This window comes from Oryzias latipes, chromosome 2, assembly GCF_053564925.1.
Source record: "Oryzias latipes strain Hd-rR chromosome 2, Olatipes_Hd-rR_3.1".
In the NCBI taxonomy this organism is placed as follows: domain Eukaryota; kingdom Metazoa; phylum Chordata; class Actinopteri; order Beloniformes; family Adrianichthyidae; genus Oryzias; species Oryzias latipes.
The window spans coordinates 6,483,604-6,495,205 of record NC_136238.1 but is presented as its reverse complement, the minus strand read 5'-3'; the positions used below and the strand labels follow the sequence as shown (position 1 = coordinate 6,495,205).

Sequence of the window (11,602 nt, the reverse complement as noted above, 5' to 3'; positions counted from 1 at the left end):
CGATTATTTCCGTAAATTCTCTCTGACGTTGTTAAAAGGGCGGGGCCTCGTCTTGAACTTGAATCAAATAAGAGAAAATTTCGTATAGAATCTTTAAGAGGTTACAAATGACACCCACGTGGTTTGAATATTTTTTATTTCTTAATATTAGCAGCATTTTTTTTGAAATTTCAAAGAAAAAGTCGGGAAACGGAAAAACCCAACAAATTTCACAGCCTGTTTTAAAATAATCCAAATAAGATTAAAAAAAAGCATAAAAAAACAAGTAGAAACTGCAATAATTAAATGTAATTTTGAGTGTCTGGTAATGAATAATAACATTAAAAAAAACATACAAAGAGTTTATCCAACATCTGAGAAAATGAAACCTAAGAGAAAAACAAAACTGATCTCATCTCCAATAAAATAATAAAATAATTATATGACTTCCAAGAAATCATTTAAAATGTGACCCAACCAACAAAGGATGCTTTGAATTTGTGCTTCTTCAGAGTTAGTCCCTTATTTTTCACTGGATTAGCAAAATTCACAGTTAACAGCTGACAAAACATAGATTGCAAACTTATTAGGGATAAAATAAATAAACAATATGTTACATTTTTAAGGTCTTACAGCTGTAATGAAGCAAGTCTTTCCAAGATTTGTGTGCAACAGATTTTTACCCAGCTGTGTAGTTTGCTTTACTCCATTTTTAACTGTATATTTACCAAAGACATCCCTAAATGCGGAGGGATTAGTGAGCGAAGATCCCAAGATGCATGGATGAACACGGATTCTGATCCGCTTAAACTAATTTTACTTCCCTGTAAACAAAAAAACTTCAAACTTTTATCGATTTGGTCCCCTAAAACTCAGCAATACAGTAAATTAAGAGGCTCTGGAATGTGAAAAAGATGGAAAATAAACATGTTTCAAAGCAGAAAGACACAAATAAGATGCTTTCATTTTCTAAAGTAAGACGTAGCTCCTGAGTCCCGCTGTAGCAGCAAATGAAAAGATAAAAAAAAAGATAACTTGTGACTATAAACGCAGGAGTTTGTAGTAGTAAAAGTCCACAGGTTTTTTAGCAAATTGCCAATAGGGCGTCCATAAAGAAAGCAGCTTCAAATGTGCAGAATGATTCAGTCCTAGAAAGTAAAACAAACAACAGGTTGTCTTAAACCGATCACCTGCAAAACGAGTGTCTAAATAAGCATTTATCGGTGGCGTTCAGTTCTTAAAGGCGCCGCAGCGGCTGGCTTTGGTGACGAACTCCTTGAGCATCGCTCCATCCACGTGCCAGAACGCCGTGGTCTGAGTCACCTCAGTGAGATGGTTCAGACAGAACCTGAAGCAGAACTCTTCAAGGTCCTGGAGAAACGCAGAAAAACTACAATTATTACATCAATGATTCAGCCAGAGATGAGAGATTTTTATCTTTTTACAAAGTAAAGCGGCAAAAATACTAACAGCTGTTAGGAATCCAAGGCAGCTGACATTTAGGTATAGTTCTGTATTTCTCCGCTAGATGCCACTATAATCATTCAAATGAAGGAATGTGGAGAGAAAAATAGATTCACTGCATTTGTGTGTGCTTATTTCTTCATTTGTATGGAAATTTTTTATGTAGCATTATTCAAAATAAAAGTCAAAACCAGAAATGCTTTTTCATTTTCAAAATAAAGCTGCATTTTTTGACTCAAAATTAAAAAGAAAAAGCGATCCGCCAAAATGCTTTTTCTTTTTCTTTTTCTTCTTCAATACCGCTTATTCTGTCACTTAAAGTGATAAAGAAAATGGTATTTGATATTTCATTTTCAAAAAGTTCTCTGGTAAATGTGGAGCAAAATTCAATTAGAAATAACTAATTTGACTATTAAAATAGATTAACAGAAACACTTTTTCATTTTCACAATGTAACTGCATCAAATGACTCAAAAGTAAAATTAAATGTTAGTCCTTTAAAATGCTTTTTCATTTCCTTCTTCAACATCGCTCATTCTGGGACATCACTGAAGCAAAAATGCAAAGAGGGGATTGAATTTCATTGCATTGTAATTTGTAGCTTGTCAGCATGTTTGTTTGTCGCTTGAGATTTTTGTGTAGCTTTGGATTTTTGTGTAGCTTTGGATTTTTGTGTAACTTTGGATTTTTGTGTAACTTTGGATTTTTGTGTAACCTTAGATTTGTGTGTCGCTTTAGATTTGTGTGTCGCTTTAGATTTGTGTGTCGCTTTAGATTTGTGTGTCGCTTTAGATTTGTGTGTCGCTTTAGATTTGTGTGTCGCTTTAGATTTGTGTGTCGCTTTAGATTTGTGTGTCGCTTTAGATTTGTGTGTCGCTTTAGATTTGTGTGTCGCTTTAGATTTGTGTGTTGCTTTAGATTTGTGTGTAGCTTTGGATTTGTGTGTAGCTTTAGATTTGTGTGTAGCTTTAGATTTGTGTGTAGCTTTAGATTTGTGTGTCCCTTTAGATTTGTGTGTAGCTTTGGATTTGTGTGTAGCTTTGGATTTGTGTGTAGCTTTAGATTTGTGTGTAGCTTTGGATTTGTGTGTAGCTTTAGATTTGTGTGTAGCTTTAAATTTGTGTGTAGCTTTAGATTTGTGTGTAGCTTTAGATTTGTGTCTAGCTTTAGATTTGTGTGTAGCTTTAAATTTGTGTGTAGCTTTAGATTTGTGTGTAGCTTTAGATTTGTGTGTAGCTTTAGATTTGTGTGTAGCTTTAGATTTGTGTGTAGCTTTAGATTTGTGTGTAGCTTTAGATTTGTGTGTAGCTTTAGATTTGTGTGTAGCTTTGGATTTGTGTGTGTGCCTAATTCCTGATTTGTAACTTTTGTGTGAACTATTTTTTTTTAATTCTCTCTCATAAATTTATGACATTTTTCTTGATAATTCATGACTTGTTTTCTTGTTAATCTTTGGATTTTTTCCCTTTATAAATTTGTGACTTTTCTCATAAATGTATGTGTTAAAGTCGTAAATTTACCACTTTATTCTCGTAATTTAATAGCTTTAATTTTTGGTTTATTTATTAATATAGTTATTTTCGGGGGAGGATCTCCGGTTTGGAGCCGGTCACCTCCGTTTGTCAGGGACTGGAAGCGCTAAAAGTTTCAGTCGGTGTCGGTCCGTTTGGCTGCTGTGGGTCACTCTTGTCTGGACCTAGTGAAGTAAACGGCGCCCGGGTCTGGTTTCTGACCTCTGCGTCGTATCGAATGGCGGCAGACAGAAGCGTGAAGGCGTTCTCCACGGTGATTCCCCTCTTGATGATCTGCTGGCACAGGCGCCTGAGGCGGTTCTCACAGTACGAGGTGGCCAGATCCAACAAGCCTGCGGAGAACAAAACACTTCCTGAAGCGCTGAAGAACTAGACACCGCCGCACAGTGAAAAGGCCCGCTGACCGATGGCGTCTTCAGCTGGGAGGTCCACGGCGTCTGTGTACAGGAACTGCAGGAAGGATTTGTAGACGGGGTAGGAGAACTGGCTGATTTCAATCACGTCCTGCTGGTCCTCCGTCCAGTGGGAGCGAAACATGGAGCGGAAATGCTCGCACCTACACCAACAGACGGTTTTTTACTAACTCTTGAAAGCTCACTTTTTCTGTCACACACGGTCAATATCTTGCTAACAACATTAGCTACTAAACCCAAAACATGGCAGCAGCTTTTATCACAATCAGTCCGGCGGGGAAAAAAACTGGACATTTGAATGACTTTTTTGAATTATTTACAGAAAAGTCCAACAAGAATTTAAAGAAAAGCAACAAAAGATTGATTTCATTTATGAAACTGGATGCTAGTGAACACCTAAATCTATTCAAATATAAATGCGCTTACAGGAACACGCTTTCCTGAGAGTCACCTGATCTTCAGCAGCGCCTTGTGAACGTGGATGAATTTCCCTCCAACCATGAACTTCAAGTCGGCCGTTTCCGGACTGTCGAACTCCTTCCTCAGCGCCTCTGTGACCGACACGAAGTCGTCGTTTTCTAGGATGTAAGAAAAAGAAGAAAAACATACGTTGACACAAACATGCCGTTCATCTGTGGAGACGGGCGTCGGCTTTGCCCTCACCCGTGGACAGCAGGCGCCACGTGACGGCGGGCGTGGCGAAGCAGGCGAAGACGTCGTCGGTGCTGCTGAAGTGGGTGCGGTGGGGTAAGGCTATGCACTGGCCGCGACACTGACCCCACATGTAGACCTGGAAGAGAGCCCGCCGCTTTCAAACCTGCACACACGGCCAGCGCGTCTTTGACCGCTGAAGTACCTCGCCGGTTCGGGTCTTCGCCGCTGAAATGTGCGTGGAGTGGCACGCTGCGACCTCCACAACCCTGCAGGGTAAAACACGGCTAAGGGTTCAGACCTTCACGGCCGGGAGGACGCGCGGACAGGAAACGGGAAGTACCTCTCTTTGTCAGCCATGATCCGCACAGGACTCAGATGGTTGCTCTTGTTGCCCGTTCCCAGTTGACCGAAGGTGTTTGCCCCCCAGGCGTAAAGCGCCCCTTCATCTGTCAGTGCCAGGCAGTGTCCATATCCTGCTACAATCTGGAAAGCAGAGCAGAAGATAATATAGTCTCTAACCTCTATCATTTGACAAAAACTGGAAGCAAAAGAGAGAAAAAACATTTTTGGCTTTTGCAGAATTGACATTTTACAGCTTTTTGATGCTTATTTAAGCCAAACAAAGCTTTAAACTCTCCAAAGCGTTCTGTTCCTTAAGGAGTTGGTTAGTTTAGCAAACAGTCAAACCATCCAGTTAGGAAAAATTTATAATTTCCCCCAAAAAGTCAGAATTTTTCTTTTAATCGTTCATCGTTTCTGGAAAATGTTATAAAAATTGAGAGAAAGAAAGTTCATTTTCAATAAACATTTCTTGTGTTTTTACAAAATTCTATGTTTCGGTCCATTTTTATATGATACTGGTTTGATCTTGTCCGTATTTTCTGAACTCCTGATGTTCATTTTGAGCTTTAGATTATTACAATTTTTTAGGGTTTAGGGTTAAGGGTTAAAGGTTTAAGGTTTAGGGTTTAGGGTAAAAGGTTTAGGGTTAAGGTTTTAGGGTCAAGTGTTTAGGGTTAAGGTTTAGGGTTTAGGGTAAAAGGTTTAGGGTTAAGGGTTAAAGGTTTAAGGTTTAAGGTTTAAGGTTTAAGGTTTAAGGTTTAGGGTAAAAGGTTTAGGGTTAAGGGTTAAGGTTTTAGGGTTTAGGGTTTAGGGTAAAAGGTTTAGGGTTTAGGATTAAGGGTTTAGGGTTAAGGGTTAAGGGTTAAAAGTTTAAGGCTTAAGGTTTAAGGTTTAGGGTAAAAGGTTTAGGGTTTAGGGTTAAGGTTTTAGGGTCAAGTGTTTAGGGTTAAGGGTTTAGGGTTTAGGGTAAAAGGTTTAGGGTTAAGGGTTAAGGTTTAGGGTTAAATCATTTGGAGCTTAAACTACATCCTAATCACAACTATCATTTAAAAATGTACAAACTTGGTGAAGCTTTTATTATTTTTAAAACATTGTTGATTGTGTTTGCCTTCGGAAGAACTTTTAACATCTTAGCTTCTCCTTTTTCCACCATTTTAACTATATATAATGATGTTTATCAAGCTTCCACGGATTTTAAATGGCGCCTCACCCGCTGAACGCACAACCCTTGGAAAGCAGCGAGTCGGCTCGGAGACGGCTGGTTTCCGTTGTTCCCGATGCCGAGCTGTCCGTTTCCGTTGTATCCCCACGCGTAAACCTGAAAACGGGGTGGGGGGGTGGGGGTGGGGGGGGGGGGCACGACGACGACAACAACAACGCTTTACCTTCATGTTTGTGTTGAACTGCACTGAAGTGGGTTACAGGAAGAAGGAGGGAGGGGTCTGGACCTCTCCGCTGTTAACCAGAGCCATGGAGGAGGTCTGACCACACGTGATGTCCACGGCCAGCTTTCCCTGCAGGCCGCCGGTGATTCTCCTTGGATACGGCTGGTTGGCGGTGGATCCTGAACCAACCTGGCCGCAGTTGTTGTAACCCCAGGCAAACACCTGGAGGGGAAAGAGGGGAGGGGTTTAGTCTAAGGTGATCATTCTGTTTCTAAAAATTATTCTGCGTGGGGAAAAAATATCGTATGTGAAGATGAATCAAAAAAAAAAAAGGAGATTCCAATGTACACTTTATGTTTGGCTTTGTGAGAATTTAAATGATTAAAAACATTGAATAATTTGGCTGAAAATCTTTTTGTAATTAAAAAAAAACAGTTTTAATGTATTTTATTTGAACTCTTCCTAACGTATTTTGACTGCAATAAAACTTTTTGGCTTTAAAGAAGAATTGTTACCACATTTGGATCGTTCCGTTGTTTTTTTTCTTCCGTTCTACGCAGCTAAAAGAAAAGATTTATCCTCAATTGATCAAAATCTTATACAGTTAAATTGAATCAAACTTTAAAATATCTGTCTCAACAAATACCTCTGCAGCCAAGTTCAAATCCTTCAAAATAGATTAGAATTTTTATTTGTTTAAAGATAAACTCTTTAGTTATTTGTTTTGTACTTAGAAGTAGTTAAAAAGTCATTTTGATTGATTTATATTGTCCTTTTATTATGATGACGATTATTATTACTGTTAATAATATCTCAAACTTATTAATTAATAATGTTGTCTTTTACTTTACACATTATTTGCTAAAATCAGAAGCGCTTTTTGGTTAAATGTATTTATTTTTCTAGTACTTTAATCAGTTTCAGAGTCATTTTTAATCTCCATCTTTTCATTTATTCATTCTACATTTGATTCCTGTTATAAATGTTTTTTAGAGAATTTTCCCCGTCTAAATCTTTATTTTGATAAGAAATCTCTGGATTTTTATTCAATGAACTCACAAATGCATGTATTACATGAAGGAAGTAAGCATGAATCATACAATATTATTGATATCATTTATGTAGACATAAAATGAGTCAAAAAGCATTATAATTATTCAATTAATCCACTTCAAGTGTGATTCGAAACAGAAATGTATGGAAAGAAATGAGTGCTTTATATTTTACTGGGATGTATTTATAAGTGATACACGTGTTTCTTCACAAGCTCTTATTGAACATCTAATAGTGTGATTAGATTATTAAGGAAAACATTCAATAACTTAAATGATTATTTTTATTGTATGTATTAAAATTTTGTTTTTTTCTGCTTCTAAAAATATGCAGTAAAAAAATCTGTAATAAGCTGGATTTACCGTCATTCCTATTTTTGACCTTTTTCTTGTATAAAAGTGTACAGACTTGATTGGAAATGCATTTTTTTGAAGAATTCCACCTTAAATTTTCTGACAAAACATTCAAATCGGTACCTCTCCGTCCTCCATGAGCGCCATGGAGTGATGGGAGCCGCACGCCACCTTTGTGACCTTCTTGTCCTGCAGGTGACCGCTGATCAGAACGGGAGACAGTTCCTGGTTTGTCGTCCCGTTGCCCAGCTGGCTGTAGCCGTTGTGCCCCCACGCAAACAGCTGACCATCTGGACAACAGCAGGGGTCATTTAAGAGCCTCGACTCGTGTCTTTATCAAACTCCTGCTCAACCTTAGATCCCGTTGGTGGATCTCCTGCCTAACCAAAATGGTAAAATAATATCATGAAAACTTCAGAGGTCTTGGAAAAGAGCCTTGGGGTACTCCACATTTAATAAATTCACTGATGTGTCCCATATGTAACCCCTTTTCTTCAGGAAAACAATCAGACCCAAAAGTTTCCTGGAGATGATGGTTTTCCCAGACTGTCTAGGTGTATTTTTATGAACTGAAGGCTGCACTGCGACACACAAATAATGTTTTTAAACTACAGACAACTGTTGTGCAGAATTAAATTGTGTTAGAAAATGTGTTAGTTTGTGCAAAATAAGTTTTTTTAATAGCTTGTAAATCAGAGTGAAGGATTGTGAACCTTAAATTTCTGTTTTTACATTAAAATTGGCAGAAAATCTTGGGGTTTTTTTTGGTCTCGAGAAAAAGACAATAAAAGAAATCTATGTAGGTGTGTTGTTTTTTGTTTTTTTTTTCGATCATGTGGAATTAAAAAATCTAAGCAAAAGTTTTGGGCACGCGTAGAATATTTACAGTTGAAATCATGAGCGTGATAACCTACTTTCAGCAGCCAGCAGGACGTGGGGACCGCTGCCGTAACTCAGGCTGACGACCTTCTTTCCTTGCAGGAAGTTCAGTTTCTTTGGTACAATAGTGCTGCAATAGTCGCCGGTGCCGAGGCAGCCGTTGGAGTTCAACCCAAACGCAAACACCTGAAAAGAAACAAGCATCTTTACAGTGACATTGATGAGGTTTTTTGGGACTTTTGGAGTGTTTTGTATCCGTTTTCTTTTTCTTTATGCTGCAGTGGGAGGTTCTGTCTCTTTTTCTTCCCCTCCTATATTTCTGTGCAGATTGGAGCCCCTGATTGGCTGAGGACATCCAGCTCTGGTTTAAATACTGCCACATCATCTGTTGCAGAGCTTTAATTTGTTGGATATTGTTAGAGGCTTTGGTTATTTTGGTCTTATAGTTTGGTTATTTTTGTGTAGTTTTGGGTTTTTCTGTAAATAAATCGCCGGTTTAGGGTTTGTTTGTGAGAGTTTTTCAGTCGTTGGGGTATTTAACTTGTTCCTTTTACAAGCCCCAACACAAGAGAGGGAGGGATGTAACCCAAGATCCAAATAAAACCGACTAAACATCTGCCTAAAAACTGTCAACACACAACACACATGTCATCACGTCCTTAAACAACTTGTGTAGTTTCAAAACTAAGCTCTAAGTACAAAAGAAATGAATATATTCATTTCCTGTTTTCCATCTCTAAAGTTCATTTAAGTCTCTCCATTTACAGACACATAACGCTATGCAGTAGTTGGAGGTTGGTGCCTTGCTCAGAGGCATTTTTGCCCCTCAGTCAGGGTCAATGTGGTTACAATAGCAGTCCTCATGAGGGAGTGACAAGCTTCCGGTTCTTCTGCAAACACAGCCGCTCACCTCGTTTCCATGGGAAACGTAAACGGCCTCGTTTGCAGAGGTTCCGAACACGCAGGCCTGCCGAACCGACGCCCGATCCTCGCTGCTCAGCAGCGAGAACAGAGGCCATTTACTGACGTCCACCATGGCTCCTGCTCCAAAATCCTTTACTGCTTGATGGTGAGGAGGAGGAGGAGTCAAGGATGAAGGGGGGGAGACGGGTGGAACGAGGGGGGAGGAAGGGACGTCTGGAGGAGGAGATGCCGGTGGAGGAGGAGAAGAAGAAGAAGCATCCCTGATGACACTTCAGACAAGAGGAAGGAGAGATGGTTAAAGATCTAAGGACATGATGAGCGGAGAGAGTTTCCTAAAAGCATCAAAGCGAAACGTTAAAGCAACAAAAACTGAATATCTATACTCTTTTTCTCCTGACAGACGAAAAATCCAATCAAGAAAGTGAAGCAACAAAGCTGAAGCGTATGTGGGAAGGTAACAACTAAAAGGAAATACGTATTTGGTGATTTCTACATTTCTAAATTAAAAAATAAATAAAAAAACGACATGGAATTTAGGTTTTACTCAAATTTTGAGAATTTATTTTAGAAAAATATATAAATGTATATTTTATATGGTACACATAATGTTTTTTTTTTCTCTAGCTTAACAGTTTTTCTGTATTTCAAGTAAATATATCTTTGCAGGAAAAACACATAAATTACACATTTATGTTTAGAAAACAGGCATTAATGCAAACAAACTTGTACTTGTTTTCCAAAGTTACTTTGGTTTTTAGGGTCAACTTATAAATCAACTCGAAACAATAAAATTAACAAAACTAAAATAAATTGAAAAAATTTTAAATAATTACAGAAATTACTGTTTATACTGGCTAAATGTTTATGAACAGAAACAAACTTTGTTTTAGATTTTCAAATAAAGTAAAAGTTCATATTAATGCTCCTTATCGTTTTAAATAAAAATATGAAGAGAACATTTTCTCTTTTATAATCTAAATAGAAATCTGAGGAGGATGTGTTAAAAAAAATACAAAAATATTAATTCTCAATTTAAGATTAAGTCTCCCGCCCGCAAAAATACACAAACTTTAGTGTAATTACAATAAAACTGCGACATTAAATTTAAGATCTGTCTATTTAACGAAAAGTAGGGGAAAAAACAAAAATCTGGACAAGAAAATGTTGGCAGTTAAGCAAGTGGACAAGACAAGTCACACAAGGCAAGCCAACTGAAAAAATTAAAAGCTAGCTCAGCTGAGCGTTAGGCTCTTCCCTACCTAAAACATCGCTCCATAACAAGGACTAGACTGTGAATAGACATAAAAAGAGCGCCAAAATTATATGACAGTAAAAAATCTAAGCAATAGTCAATCAAAATACTAAAAAAGGTCGTAATTTTACCCAAGTTAACTTGTTTCGCCCGGTGTTGTCATTTCCCTTGTCGATCTGCGGCTGCGCAGAGGACAAACGTTGCTTCTTTGTCTGCAGTTTTCACGCAGAGGCGTGTCGTCGTTGATGCGACACTGCCCCCTGCTGTAAATTAGCTAGATTACAGCCATCCCCGTTCTAATTGACGTTTTATTGGAGCCCGTCGCTCAGATTTTCAGGAAAGTAGAGCCTCTAATTTTTCAATAAACATGTTATCATAAAAGCAATTTCAGGACAAAAGTGCACAGCTGTACATCTTCCATCAGGTGGTATGAAGCATTAATTCTGCAATGAATCGAAATGGCCAAAATGTTATTTTACCTGTAAAATACTGTTTTTGTTTTTTAGAAATACATTTTCTTGTATGTGCATTAAAATGTGGAATATTTTCTTATGAAATTTTTTCATCTCATTTTCTTTTATATTTTTCACGTGTTTTGTGCAATAGACATTCAAGCTGTGTTAGTTAAAATGTGTTTTTTCAGCATGTAAACTAACACCTTCCACTTAAAAATGAACCTGTTCTCATGCAAATGAATGTGTGTTTATATGAACATTTATGTGTTCTTTGTGTAGAATAGAAAAAGAAAAAACATATGGATTTTGCAACTGCCGGTTGCACTAAATGTGGATCTGAGTTTGACAAAAGGGAAGTTTCAGTTCCATTACCCTCCTTTTGAAGGCTTTTTATAAAAAATTGTTGACTTACAATAAAAACTAAACATGAACTCACGATTATGGAAAATATCTCTCAGATGAACCATCAATAATACGGAAGAAGAGGAATTTAGACAGAAGAAAGGTGTGTGAGCCCCATTAAAGTAAAACAATATGTCTATATTTTTAAATAGTTTGTGTATAATGAAAAGGGATGGTTTCTGCTTGATCATCAGCTCTGAAAATCACAAATTTCTCATTTTTAAATCCTCCAACATCATGAAAGCTGAATCTGGAAGTTTTGGATGAATAAAAACGTAATCGAGGCTGTTTAACCATTGGCATTTTGAAAAGTAAGCTGATGAAAAAAACTTTGATATGAAAATTTGATATATAGTTAATTTGGCTGAAAAAACACATTAAATTGTAAAATTTGAGAGCGCAAAAATATTTGTAACCAAATGTTTTGTAAAAGTAACAATAATAATAATAAAAAAAAACTATTTTAAAGCCAAATTTTTTTTAAAAAGGACTTTTTCACAACTTTTTAAACGTTT

General features: G+C 37.4%; 1 protein-coding gene across 2 annotated transcripts; it reads right to left on the bottom strand.

Annotated features, from left to right (window-relative positions):
* Nucleotides 1-119: 119 nt before the first annotated feature.
* On the bottom strand, nt 120-10,482 carry rcbtb1 (regulator of chromosome condensation (RCC1) and BTB (POZ) domain containing protein 1). Of its 2 annotated transcripts, XM_023966197.2 has the most exons (14): nt 10,362-10,451; nt 10,238-10,267; nt 8,965-9,247; nt 8,090-8,240; nt 7,299-7,465; nt 5,833-5,991; nt 5,595-5,702; nt 4,383-4,525; nt 4,245-4,308; nt 4,052-4,178; nt 3,840-3,966; nt 3,380-3,531; nt 3,177-3,307; nt 120-1,350 (listed from the first exon to the last, which is right to left on the bottom strand). In XM_023966197.2, exons 2-14 carry the CDS (start codon nt 10,252-10,254, stop codon nt 1,210-1,212), a joined length of 1,770 nt encoding a protein of 589 aa, XP_023821965.1. In that variant the 5' UTR covers nt 10,255-10,267; nt 10,362-10,451; the 3' UTR covers nt 120-1,209. The 2 variants fall into 2 exon arrangements, with proteins under 2 accessions (XP_023821965.1, XP_023821969.1); XM_023966201.2 differs by lacking the exon at nt 10,238-10,267 and having other exon boundaries at nt 10,362-10,482.
* Between the last annotated feature and the right edge of the window lie 1,120 nt (nt 10,483-11,602).